We start from the raw sequence: 14,010 nt of genomic DNA on the forward strand, positions 1-14,010 counted from the left end.
TTGCTCAGGGGTTACTCCTGGCTATCTGCTCAGAAATAGCTCCTGGCAGGCACTGGGGATCATATGGGACACCGGGATTCGAACCAACCACCTTAGGTCCTGGATTGGCTGCTTGCAAGGCAAATGCCGCTGTGCTATCTCTCCGGGCCCACCCTGGCTGGTTTTTAGTGAAAATAGTTCTGGCACAGAAGACTACCTCGGCTGCAGACCAGCCCAGTTAACTTCCACCCTCCTTCCAGGCGTTTCAATCACTACTTTTCTCTGTGGGCATCTTGAGCTGCTCCCCAGTACTGTAACCTCTTTACATAGGCTTGGACCCTATGTCAGCTTTGTGCCCTCGTGGTCCCCCAGAAGCCGGGATTTGCATCCCACTCAATCCTTATCTCCAAAACACTTTCACTGACCAAGGGGGAAAAATTGTGTGTGTGTGTGTGTGTGTGTGTGTGTGTGTGTGTGTGTGTGTCTGTGTGTGAGGGGCGGGCACCCAATGGTGCTCAGGGTTACTCCTGGCTCTGTGCTTAAAAATTACTCCTGGCAGGCTCGGGGGACCCTGTGAGATGCTGGGGATCTAGCCCAAGCCTGCCACTTGCAAAACTTGCAAAACGAACGCCCTTCCTTGCTGTGATATCACTCAGGCCCCTAAGACACTAATTCTTTTCTCTGCCCTTTCCAGAAAAATGACCAGCTTCTTCACAGTGCCCCACTTCTAACTGAAAAAGTGAGTGCAAAACCTCTGTGATAGAGGGTGAAGGTGGGTTCAATCCCCGCTCTGGGCTGTTCTTTGGTTTGGGGTTTTGATTTTTGTTTGTTTGTTTTTGTTTTTTGGTATTTTGGACTATGCCCAGCAGCACTCAGGGCTTACTCCTGACTCTGTGCTCAAAAGTCACTCCTGGCAGGCTCGGGGGACCATATTGGATGCCAGAGATTAAGCTTGGGTTCATACAAGTGGACCGTGTGCAAAACAAATGCCCTACTGCTGTGCTTTCTCTCTGGCCCCATCCGCATCTTTTGAAATGCAGACATTCAACAAGCTGGTAGGCAAACTCAGCCAGTCGGTGTTCGACCTGGACGCCACCCACGTCCTCTCGGCCACCCTGGAAGGGAAGCTGGTGGTCTGGGACATCTACCGCCCAACCCCCTTGGCTGCCCGCACAGGGGCTGTTCCTGCCATCCGGCCGTGCAAGCTGGTCCACTTGCAGAAAGAGGGCATCACTGTGCTGACCTCGGTGGACAGGTAAGGGAAGCCACTAAAGGCAGTGGCTCCGGGGACAAGGGACTGGTGGGAGGAAGAGGAGCAGAGTCCACAGAAGTATCTGACCTAGGTTTGATTCCTAGCACCATGTGCCTCTCTTGCCCCCCACCTGCGGGTGTAGCCCAAGAGGCTCCCCAGCACCCCAACTCTGGCCCTGCTGGGGGGGCCTGGGAACCTGGCTCTGCAGCACCCAAGCAGCATCTCCTCTTGCAGCCTTTTTGCTGAACCAACAGCCTGGTTGGCTGAGGATCACCCATGGAAGGGATCCCAGACCTCCTGAGCACTACTTGGAAGTCCTTCCCCCCTCCTTCAAAATAAAAAGAACTCCTGCTGATTATGAAATGTTTAAAGACACTTTTGGACAGAGCAACATGTTTTGTGAACATATGGAATATTTCCAGGGAGAGACCCTTGGCTGGAGGAAAGAACAGTCTTGAGAAAAGGGGTTCAGGGGTGCAGTCTCTTCTCTCTGTGGCCTTGCCATAGTCCTTCTCTCAGTCCTGCCATGAATTCCTTTTAAAAAATTCTCTTTGTATTTGGTGAAGGAAAAAGTAGCTAATTTCTCTCCATTCTGCATGAGAATTATCGTGCACCCTAACTTGTACAACACTTTATATTGAAGAGAATAATATGGGGACTTGGAAAATGGCTCCAAAGGGCTGGAGTGCAGGCTTTGCATGGGCTGTGGGGGGGCTGATTTGGGTCCTGGGCACTATGTGACCCCCCAAGCACTGCCAGGAGCAGGTGCCAAACCAAAAGAAGCTGGTGGCAGAGGCCTGAGCACCGCGCCAGGCCTGGTCCAAGAAAGGAGTAACAGGAATACTGAGGAAATTACTTTGTTGTTTTAATTTGTGGGGGGGTCACATCTGGCAATGCTCCAGGTGACACCTGGCTCTGTGCTCAGGAATCACTCCTGACTGTGCTCAGGGGACCCTGTGGGATACCAGGGATCGAACCCGGGTCAGCCCAGCTGTGTGCAAGACAAACACCCTCCCAGCTGTGCCATCTCTCCGGCCCTCTATTTCTTTATGATTGAAAGGTAACAGAAATGCAGAATCTGTGGGGTTCTTGGCTTTGATTTGGGGGTTCGCTAGATGCCACTTGAGAGCACTGGTACTTGCTGTAGTGGGCTGCCCCCTCCCACCCCTCACCCCCACCGGTCTCACACCACCATCTGTGGAGTGAGTAGGTTTGCCATGGTCCTTCCTCCCAGAGACTGATGAGTGTTTGGGGAAGGCTTGGCGTACGTGGGGAGGGGCAACTATGTAAATAACAGTCACCATTAGTTTGGGGAGGGGGGACAATTCCCAAAGGAATGGGAAAACTGCCTGAGCTACACCCTGGCCATATGGCAGGGCCCCTGGGCCATCTGCCTTCCTGCCTCTGTTGCTGCAGGCACCCCAGAGGGCCTGCCAGGGCTTCACAAAGAGAAATGCAGATGGTCGTCCTGGTGGAGCAGGTGCCTCTGCGCGGGGCCAGCTGAGCCAGTGCTAGGACCTAAGGCTGGGCTGGAGGCCAGACCCCTCCCACCAGCCAGGGCCCTGGAGAAACCCTGGCCAGTAGTGCCACTATTGCCCAGCAGGCGGCAGTGGCACTGTTCCCCACGCCCGGAGTCCACCTGCTTTATTGTGGGGAAACCTGCTTTAATCTCAGTGTGAAACAAACAAACAAACAAACAAATAAATTTGATGGGCTGGAGAGATAGCACAGTGGCAGGACGTTTGCCTTGCACACAGTCGACCCAGGAAGGACGGTGGTTCGAATCCTGGCAACCCATATGGTCCCCTGAGCCTGCCAGGAGCTATTTCTGAGCACAGAGCCAAGAGTAACCCCTGAGCGCCACTGGATGCAGCCCCCCCCCCCCCACCAAAAAAAAATTTGATAGGGCCGGAGAGATAGCACAAGGATGGTGGTTCAAATCCCGGCATCCCATATGGTCCCTCCAGCCTGCCAGGAGCAATTTCTGAGCATAGAACCAGGAGAAACTCCTGAGTGCTGCCAGGTGTGACCCAAAAACAAAACAAAACAAAACAAAAAACAAAAAACAAAATTTGAAAAAATCTCAGTGTAATTAAAGGAGGAAATTCAGCACCCAGCTCTCCCGTGATTAGATTAGGGCTGAATCAGTCTTTCTCTCTCTTCCCCTTTCTCTCCCTTTTCTTTCTCTCCTCTCTTTTAAAGTAAGCCCATTTGGTAGGTTTGTTTGGGGTTTTTGTTGTTGTTTTTCAGGCCACACACGGTGAAACTCAAGAGTTTCTCCTGGGGGCCGGGAAGGTGGCGCTATAGGTAAGGTGTCTGCCTTGCAAGCGCTAGCATAGGACGGACTGCGGTTTGATCCCCTGGCGTCCCATATGATCCCCCAAGCCAGGAGCGACTTCTGAGCGTATAGCCAGGAATAACCCCTGAGCATTAAACGGGTGTGACCCAAAAACAAACAAACAATGAAAAGAGTTTCTCCTGGCTATGTGCTCAGAAATCGCTCCACCTGTGTGATAGTGTAGCGGTAGGGCATTTGCCTTGCATGCAATTGATCCAGGATATACCTGAGTTCAATCCCCGGTGTCCCATATGGTCCCCCAAGCCAGGAATGATTTCTGAGCGCAAAGCCAGAAGTAACCCCTGAGCATCATCGGGTATGGCCAAAAAAAAATATACCCCTGGCTTTGGGGGACCATGTGGGACGCCGGGGATTGAACCCAGGTCCATCCGAGGTCTGTCCGAGGTTCGTCCTAGGATCCAACCACATGCCAGGCAAATGCCCTACCGCTGTGCTATTACTCTGGCCCCTAAAAAGCAGACCCATTTGGATGTATCTGAAAACTGGAAGGAAAAGCCATTTGTCAGCAGTCTTGCCTGGGGGTAGATGGCTTCTGTCTGTCCGCTCTAAGTGCTCTGCTCTACGTCCCACGGGACTTCGTGGGCTCCGTGTCCTGGCATGAAGCTCATGTACATGACTGATCCTCAGAGTAGGATGAGAGCCCCCCCACACACACACACTAGATTCAGGCCACACGGCTCGGAGAGCCTCTCCCATGTGTGTGTCCCACGCAGGATTGGGACAGACTGGGATTGGTGGAGGAGAAGGTCACACTGGTGATGGGGTTGGTGAATGCTTGAAACAAGTGAATTATGATAACTTGGCAATCACAGTGTGTCAGCGGAGGGCATTTACCTTGCATATATATGGCTGATCCAGGTTCGATCCCCTGCATCCTATATGGTCCCCAGAGCCCGCCAAGAGTGATTCTTAAGTGCAGAGCCAGGAGGAACCCCTGAGTACCACCAGGTGTGACCCCAAAACCAAAAATGATTTAAGAATCAGATGTTGGCTAGATGGCAAAGCGGGTCTTCGGTAGCAGAGGGTCCCCCCTCCGATCGCAAAGAGCTGCTGTTCCCCTTCCAGCTATATCGTGACAGGCGACATCAAGGGGAGCATCAAATTCTACGACCACTCCCTGTCCCTGGTGAACTGGTACAGCGGCTTCAAGCTGAGCACCGTGCGGTCTCTGTCCTTCTCCCGGACCCCTGCAGCACCTCCGTCCAGGGCTGACTACCCCATCGACTGCACACTGGCTGGCGACCCCTTTGTGGTCAGGTGAGTTGTTCGGGTGGGGGGAGGCTACCAGATGGGCTGGGATGCTGCCCTGTACACAACATCCATCCTTCCTGTGGCAGAGATCAGACGGACCAGACCTAGCTTAGTCCCCGACCTGCAAAGGTTGCTCCTGGGAGCCCTTTTCTCTTCAAGACTTTCATATTCCTGGGGCCAAAGTGTAGGTCAATGGGGAGGGCATTTGCCTTGCATGCAGCCAACCAGAGTTTGATCCAGCATCCCATAGGGTTTCCCGAGCCTGCCAGGAGTGATTCCTGCGCAGAGAGTCAGGAGTGACCTCTGAGTGCCACCGGGGTGGTCCCCAAACCAAACCAAAACAAAACAAAAGAATCAGGAGCCAGAGAGATAGTACAGCAGTAGGGCGTTTGTCTTGCACGAAGTCGACCCAGGATGGACTTGGGTTCAATTCCCAATATCCCATATGGTCTCCTGTGCCTGCCAGGAGCGATCTCAGTGCAGAGCCAGGAGGAACGCCTGAGCGCCGCCGGCTGTGACCGAAAAACAGCAAACAAACAACAAAAAAATCAAAACAAAAGAATCTCACTATTCATGGGGACCTGAATGATATATATAGCACAGCCTTGCACACAGCTGACCCAGGTTCGATCCCTAGCACCCCATATGGTTCCCCAAGTCTGCCAGGAGTGATTTCTGAGCACAGAGCCAGGAGTAAACCCTGAGCATGGCCGAGTGTAACCCCAAAACAAAACACAAACAAACAAAAATTAAGGTTTTCTTGGCATCTAAGAACAGCCTTAGAATTGGGGTGAACAGGGGAGGGTGTTGGGAGAGGGTTCAAAGGGTGGCTCTCGAAAAGGCCTAGGGGAAAGATGGAGGCCCTGAGTCCCATCCCTTCACCACTTGGCCTCCCGGACCCCTCGGTGGGTGAAGCCCTGCTGGTCACTTCAGGGGGGGAAACCAGCCAGGTAGGAAGGGCAGATAGATCCCTGAGGCTGGGTCTATTCCGGCAACTGTAGCTCGCCCCCTTCCCCAAGCCGGCTTTGTCCTCCGCAGCCACTGCAGATAAAGGCATCTGATAAATTAATAGCCACAACATTTCGAGCCGCAATTATCCGTGAGGCAAGGCTGTCTAATTGCCCTTGCAGTCTTTGCACAGCGTCAGGCTTTTCTGCATTTGCATACGCAAATGAATATTTGCATGCGCACATTAGCTAATTGTGCCCCGATCGTCCATCTGCATTCTCAAGGACTTCATTTGCATGTCGAAATGGGGCCTTTTTTCGGGCGCAAACAGAGGCAGCTTCTGAGGGGGTGAGGGAGTGAGGGGTGAATTTTTTGGAGCTGCTGGGTTAATAATGTCAGTAAATTACAGGTGACAGAGGTGCCCCCCCCCCAGACACACACCCCAATTAGGAGCCGCTTGCCTGGCCTGCGCCCTGACTCCACACTCCTCCTCTCGCTGGGCAAATAGAAACCTCCTCATCGCCACCTCGGACGCGACAATCTGCCACTTAAACGCCGACGGGACCAAGCTGGAGAAGCTGCTGTTGGAGCCCAGAGATGCCATCTGCGCCGTCTCTTGCCACCCCTACCAGCCCCTCGTCACCATGGGCAGTTTCTGTGGGATGATCAAAGTGTGGAATTACGAGAAGAAGAAATACCTATTCAGCCGGGTCTTTGAGAAAGGCCTTGGGGTCCAGAGTCTGAGCTACAACCCAGAAGGTACAGTCTTGGAGCAGACCACCCTCTGCAGCAGGCCACCCTCTGCTCTCGGGCTTGCAAGGCTAGGGAGAGGTGGAGGGCAAGGCATGGAGCTTCATCATTCCCGGAGGCCCTTCCCCGAGACCAGGGGACCTTGCGGGCCGTGCTCTGGACTCAGGCATGTCCCCCCTCCCTGACGATTTCAGGGAGTCTCCTGGGCGTCGGCTTCACGGACGGGATGGTGCACATCCTGGACTCCATGTCCTTGGAAGACCAGATCCCCGAGCCTTTCCGCTACTCCAGGGTCGGAGTGACCCACATCACCTTCTCCTACGACTCCCAGTACATGGCGACCTCAGTGCGTGATCTCAGGCGGGGACCCCGTAACCCAGGAAAGGGACTCCGTGTTCTAGGTGGAAACCCCATAACTCAGTAATGGGGACTCAATTCTCTTGGGCGGGAACCCCCATAATTCATACATGGTGACCTCAGTGCATGATCTCGGGTGGGAACCCCACCATAATTCAATAATGGGGACTCAGTGCTCTCAGGCGGGAATCCTTGTTCCCCGGCTGGGGCGCCTTCTGTCTGGCAAGATGCGGGATCCAGAGACTTGGATAGACCTTGAAAGGTAGTACAGTGGGTAGGACACTGGCCTCCCGTGTGGCTGACTCCAGTTCGATCCCTGGCATTGCACACAGCTAACCAAGTCTCAATCCCAGCTTCCCATAAGGTCCCCCGAAGGTTTCATCCACCAGGAGTGATTCCTGACTACAGAGCCAGAGCACTGCCAGGTGTGGCCCCCCAAAAAATTAATAACAACGTTGTGTTGGGATGGGGAATTGGAAGAAATAGTCCAGAGGTGAAGGTACCTGCCTACCACTGGCCAACCCTGATTCAATCCCCAGCTCTGGCTCTTCAGACAGGCCCCCAGCACCACCGGGAGTGAAACCTGAGCGCAGAGCCAGGAATAGTCCCTGAGGACCACCAGTTATGGTCCAAAAAATAAAAACTTGAGGCCGGAGCGATAGCACAGTGGGGAGGGTATTTATTTGCCTTCTATGTGGCTGATCCAGGTTCAATCCCCAGCATCCCATATAGTACCCTGAGCTTTTCCCTGAACTACCCTGAGTAGTTTCTGAGCATAGAGTCAGGAGTATCCTCTCAGCACTGCCAGGTATACCCTCAGAACCAAACATAGATAAATAAATAAATAAATAAATAAATAAATAAATAAATAAATAAATTTTACACCTGGACTGAGGGTAAGCACATACAATCCTTGGTCTCCATCTTCAGCACCCTAAGGTCCCCAACATTATCACGTGTGGCCCCCAGAATTTGAAAAAGGAAAGTCTACCTTTCCAACTGTATGCAGCTAGAGACATCTGGATTTCCTGTGCAAGGCAAGCACCATGCCCACTGTATTGTCACACAGGCCCCCAAAATTGAGACTTTATTTCTTTTTTGTTATTGTTGTTTTTATTCTTTTTGTTTTGTTTTGTTTTGGGGGCACACCCGGCAGTGCTCAGGGGTCACTCCTGGCTGTTTGCTCAGAAATAGCTTCTGGCAGGCACGGGGGACCATATGGAACACCGGGATTCGAACCAACCACCTTTGGTCCTGGATTGGCTGCTTGCAAGGCAAACGCTGCTGTGCTATCTCTCTGGGCCCCATTGTTGTTGTTTTTAGGCCACACCCAGTAGCACTCAGAGGGTTGTCCTGACTCTGTGCTCAGAAATTACTCCTGATGGGCTTGGGGGACCTTGTGGGATGCCGGAGATCAAATTTGGGTCTGCCACATCCAAGGCAAATGCCCTCCCGCTATGGTGTTGCTCCAGATTTATACATTTTCAAAAGAATAATTTTCAAGACTGGAGTGATAGCACAGCAGCAGGATGAACCCGGGTTTGATTCCCGGCATCCCACATGATCCCCCGAGCCTTCCAGGAGTGATTTCTGAGCACAGCGCCAGAAGTAATCCCTTAGTGCCGCCACCAGATGTGGCCCAAACCCCTTCCCCTACCAAAAAAAAATCATTTTCACTTTTGGGAGCTGGAGGGTATAGCAGATGAGGTGCTTACCTCACACACAGATCACCTGGGTTTGGTCTCCGGACACCCCATAAGAGTCCTGAGCGCAGAGCCAAGGAGTAAGCCCTGAACACGAATGGGAGTGGGCTAGACACCTGGGAGAAATGGAGACGAGGGTGAACTTCTTCGCTCCTTTCAGGATGTGAGCTTTACCGTGGCGGTTTACAAGATGGTCGTGAGAAGCGGCCAGCGGGTCTGGGAGTACCTGGCGCGGCTCCGCGCCCACCGCAAGGCCATCTGCACCGTCCTCTTCGGGATCCACCTGGACAGCAACGAGCCGCGCCTGCTCAGCCTCGGCACTGACCGGATGTTGGTGAGCCCTGGCCCTGATGACCTCAGTGCTTTCCCTGGGCTTGGGCATCTGGCCAAGAAGTCGGGCCTCTGTGTGTGTGTGTGTGTGTGTGCCAATGTGTGTGTGTGTGCCCTACCAAGACAGTGACCCCACAAGGGGACTTAGCAGAGGTGGTATCCCCACTGCAGCCAGTGAGTACACCCCAAAACTATATCCGGGGCTCAGGCACAAGCTGGTACCTAATGAGAACAGTCAAGCGGTTATGAGGTGGAAGGAAAATGAGGGCGGTGACAGACAAGCCCGCACAGGTAGACCTTAACCAAGTCATGACCACACGTGAGAGCCAGAGGAAAGGGCACCTATTTTGCATGCAAATGTGCAGCCCGAGTTAGACCACCGGCACCCCACCTGATGATCTCCCAAGCTCCCGAAGGGATTGTAAAGAATTCGGATCCTCAGGAACAATTCTGGCCAGACCAGACTGGGGGTGGGGGTGGGTGCGTCTCAGAATGGATTTATTTATTTATTTATTTATTTATTTATTTATTTATTTATTTATGGTTTTGGGTCATACCCAGAGGTGCTCAGAAGTAGCTCCTGGCAGGCTTGGGGAACCATATGAATACAGGGAATCGAACCAACAGTCCTGGGTTGGCTGCGTGCAAGGCAAACATCCTACCATTGTGCTCTCTCCTGGCCCTCATCATGGGTTTAATAGAGAAAACAGGCAGGGAGGAGGCCAGGGTCTTTACAGCAAAGCCATTTCGAAAAGCCAGCAGCTTCCAGCCAACGAAACAACAACCACAGAACCGCCAGTATCAACCTCAGCCACACTGTCACCTCACCAGCCCGTCCTCTAGCTGGTTTCTTATTGCCTCCAGGCAACTGCTTCTCAATTAGACACAGAAGTCTCTAACTGAGAGGTTTCTTCACTCTTAAAGGAACGAACCCCTTTTTTGGGGAGCAATATCTAAGAGGTATGGGTGTAGCCCCCAAAAGAAAACAAACTAGGGCCCGGAGAGATAGCACAGCGGTGTTTGCCTTGCAAGCAGCTGATCCAGGACCAAAGGTGGTTGGTTGGAATCCCAGTGTCCCATATGGTCCCCCGTGCCTGCCAGGAGCTATTTCTGAGCAGACAGCCAGGAGTAATCCCTAAGCACCGCCGGGTGTGGCCCAAAAACCAAAAAAAAAAAAAAAATCCTCTTTATTGCCCATCTGAATCTCTATTCGTCCATCATCCATCAATCCACCATATTCCACCCACCAACATGCATCACCCTCCCAATCTCCCTCGGAGATCCATCCACCCGTCTGTCTATCCTCCATCCACCCATTCATCCATCTACCCACCATCCATCTACCCTCCATCCCCATTCATTGTTTGTGATCCATCCACACACCCATCTGTCCACCCATCACCCATCCATCATTTACCCAGGCAACCAGTCACCCATCATCCATTCAGCCATCCAGCCATCTAGTCACCTATCTATCATCCACCCATCCATTCACCCATCCATCCATCTACCCATTTATCCAGCATCTAGTCAGTCACCTATCCATTCGCCCACCCATCCATCCATCAACCCACCCATTCATCCATTTATCCTTCCATCTACCTACCCACTCACCCTTCCATCCTGCCACCCTCCCATCCATCCATTCACCCATCCACCCACACATCCGCCCATCTATCCACCCGCTCATCCATCCATCCACCCACCTATTCATCCACCCACTCATCCATCCATTCTTCCTTGCTTCCTTCCTGGTCAGGCAAAACAAAATCCAACAGGGGTTTGTATTGGCATTCAAGTGCTGAGATAAATTTATTTGGGAGTTTGGGGACCACATCCAATAGGGTTCGCTCAGGGCTTAGTTGTGGCTCTACACTCAGGGATCGCTCCTGGCGATGCTCAGAGGGCCCTATGGGATGCCCAGGATTGAAAGTGGTCATCCATGTGCAAGGCAAACACCCTCCCTGCTATGCCCTCTGTGGCTCAGGTGCCGAGAGTCCCAGAGGATGGCTTCTCCCTGTAATGGCCATGAACCTGCAGAACTGGGCTGAAGTTATTGTCTCATTGCCATCTCTCTCCCTTCCACTTCAACTTCCGAGCCAGAGAGGAAACTTCTGAACCTCAGTGTTGTCGTCCACAGCAGGAGCCCATGGGCACTGGGACACCCCATATTGGTGGTTATCTGGCACGAGAGTCGTGTCATGTTTTGTTGTCTCCCTTGGAACAAGCCGATTGTTTGTGGCCCCCAACTCTGTCTTCATGTGTGTCCCCTCTGGGTTCCCTGTAGATTGAATATGATCTCCTCAAGAGCTACAAGGACCACCTGGAGGTCCTGGACATGCACCGCATCGACCAGGGCAGTTGGCCCACCTGCATGGCCTGGTACCCACCGCTGTCTAAGGAGCTCTTCCTGCTCGTGTGTACCAGTGGCTACAAAGTGAAACTCTTGAATTCTACCACTAAAATGTGCAGGTAGGGGGCCAGAGAGATAGCATGGAGGTGGGGCATTTGCCTTGCATGCAGAAGGACGATGGTTCAAATCCTGGCATCCCATATGGTCCCCCGAGCCTGCCAGGAGTGATTTCTGAGTGTAGAGCCAGGAGTAACCCCTGAGCACTGCCGGGTGTGACCCAAAAAACAAGCAAACAAAAAGACAAAATGTGCAGGTAAATGCCACGGGCTGCCATTCCCCACTCTTGGACCCCTGGGCATCTGGGAGTGGTGTGGCGACCACCCTCCCCTCCAAGCCAGGAGGAAGTCTAGGTGCCTCATGGGGAGGCCAGAGAGTGCTGGAGGCAGAACAGCAGCTAAGTACCTTTTCACCCAGTACGAAGCACCCAGCTCGCAGTACAAAGCACCCAATTCCCAGTACAATTCACAGTACTGGACTTGCTGTCCCCTCAGTTCAGGGCATCACCAAGTGTGGCCCCTAAACAGAAAACAAACAGAAAGCAGCTCACACTTCTCCCTCACCACAGGAAAACGCTCCTGGGACCCGTCTTCGGCTCCCCCATTCAGCAGATCCAGATCATTCCAGTGAAAACCTTCGTCCAGCTGCAGAGACGCTACCTGGTGTTTATCAACAAAGACAAGGTAGTTGTCTATGCGGTACAAGGGACAGATCGGGCGGCACATCCAGGCCCAGCAATGCCCAAAGCTGCCAGGCAGGCAAATGAGAGACCAGAGTACCGGCCAGCCCCCGCCAGGGACCACCCAAAACTCTGTGCTCAGGACCAGGCAGGGCTGGGGTTAACCCAGGCACCCCATTAGCAGAGATGTGCTGAGTTCTTTGAGCCAGCTCCCCAGCCTGGATTTTTCCTTCTGATTTACACACACACACACACACACACACACACACACACACACACACACACACACACACACGTGTTTTCTCTCTCTCTCTCTCTCAATCTTTAAACACATTTGAATTAGTTATGGGTAGTTGCACATTTAATAAACAATCCAGGGCCAGCGAGGTGGCACTAGAGGTAAGGTGTCTGCCTTGCAAGCGCTAGTCAAGGAAGGACTGCGGTTCGATCCCCTGGCATCCCCTATGGTCCCCCCAAGCCAGGGGCAATTTCTGGGCACTTAGCCAGGAGTAACCCCTGAGCGTCAAATGGGTGTGGCCCGAAAAAAAAAGTTTCTGGTCCCTCCTGGAGTCCAATGTCCTCTGCTGGCCCATGCTCCAGGGCTGTGACACCCCCAAGCTCTGGCTCAAAGCCCCAGACAGTGGAGGCCCACACATCTGTCCCCGCTGCTGGGTGGTTGTAGCCGAGGGTGTCATCAAGGCTGAGGCTTCGTCTGCCCCATCAGGTGGGCATCCAGATCCTGCCAGTGGATGGGAACCCCCACAAGACCTGCGCCATGGTGTGCCACCCTGGCGGGGTATCCAGCATGGCACTGTCCTACGAGGGCCACTTCGTCTTCACGGCAGGGGGTCAGGACCGGTCCCTGGTGCAGTGGAAGATCAACCTCGGGTAGGGACTGGGGTTGCTTCCCTGTGTCTGCCCACAGCGGGTGCACCCCCGTACACTCTTCCGTTGAAACACCCGGGGACAGAGAAATGGGGCGGGGGTCTACGGCGTGGGCCTCTTCCTGCTGCCCAGAGACTCTCTAGGTGCTGGGTTTGAATACAGAGCCACTCCCATGCCAGGCCAAGCCAGCCTCAATGGGCTTTGAAATGGGGTGAATGGCACTGAGTTTTAGGGAGCACAGAATTGAGGATCAGGATCCCCCGGTCTACCATACACCTCCCCTAGAATCACCCAGAACCTGTCCCCAACCAATGCCCTGAACCCCAGAGTAGATCAGAACTTTCTAGGGAGAAACTTCCCGTCCCCTCATCTGGAGCTTCTCTCTTAGGGTACATTACAGTGATACCTGGGTAGCAGCAAAACTTCAGAGGCTGCCCCCCCCCCCCCCCCCGTTTTCAGTGCTCACAGCCCCACCCCAGCACCTCCTGTCCCAGGAGTTGAGTTTGGGGGATTTGGAAACTGGAGGGACCGCTGGGAACCTCCTCCCAGTGTCCCCTTCAGGTAGTTGGGTGGGTGGGCAGCTTCCTTCTGGGGGAGGCTAGGTGCCCCCTTTCCCGGGCCTTTCTGTGCCTGGCCACAGTGCAGACTTGCCAGAATTTTAATGACATCCGTTGTGTAGACAAAGCATCATTATAAGCTAACTAACACTTTATTGCCCATTCTGGTGCCTTAATAGCGTCATGCTCGGCTAATGGAGAAGATTGGAATTATTGCCAGAGGGGGGTCCCGGGGTCTGGAGGCCCCGAGTCCCTTCCCTGCATGGGTTACGCACACACCCTCCCTCGCCCATCCTGGCCCTGTTGCCCCAAGACAGGCTGCCTAGCCAGTGCCCTGGTGGGGTCCGCACCCAGCCCTGTCCTGAAGGGCCGATGGAGCGACTGGCTGTGGCCTGATTTAGGGGATTATCCTGGTGGCTTGACACCATTACCTCTGGATGGGGTGAACCCGGCCTCCTTGAAAATTAGGTTTTCCTGCGAGAAAGGGCCTATTTCCAGATACTGACCCCCCGGCAGAGAGCAGCGGGTTATTTTTATTTGCTGTGGCCGA

General features: G+C 53.4%; 2 protein-coding genes across 2 annotated transcripts in view; one reads left to right on the forward strand and one right to left on the reverse strand.

Moving 5' to 3' along the window:
* CLIP1 (CAP-Gly domain containing linker protein 1) overlaps positions 1-14,010 on the reverse strand; it is a 315,265-nt gene that overhangs the window by 61,227 nt on the left and 240,028 nt on the right. The gene's annotated exons all lie outside the window — the stretch shown is intronic.
* Positions 1-14,010, forward strand: part of CFAP251 (cilia and flagella associated protein 251) — a 29,987-nt gene that overhangs the window by 9,197 nt on the left and 6,780 nt on the right. Inside the window, exons 8-16 of the mRNA XM_049768197.1 lie at positions 674-718; positions 1,020-1,234; positions 4,656-4,847; positions 6,298-6,548; positions 6,734-6,885; positions 8,760-8,933; positions 11,217-11,401; positions 11,908-12,022; positions 12,743-12,906. Of these exons, the coding sequence (XP_049624154.1) occupies positions 674-718; positions 1,020-1,234; positions 4,656-4,847; positions 6,298-6,548; positions 6,734-6,885; positions 8,760-8,933; positions 11,217-11,401; positions 11,908-12,022; positions 12,743-12,906 (1,493 nt within the window). The remainder of the gene's footprint in view (positions 1-673; positions 719-1,019; positions 1,235-4,655; positions 4,848-6,297; positions 6,549-6,733; positions 6,886-8,759; positions 8,934-11,216; positions 11,402-11,907; positions 12,023-12,742; positions 12,907-14,010) is intronic.

This window comes from Suncus etruscus, chromosome 2 (assembly GCF_024139225.1).
Source record: "Suncus etruscus isolate mSunEtr1 chromosome 2, mSunEtr1.pri.cur, whole genome shotgun sequence".
In the NCBI taxonomy this organism is placed as follows: domain Eukaryota; kingdom Metazoa; phylum Chordata; class Mammalia; order Eulipotyphla; family Soricidae; genus Suncus; species Suncus etruscus.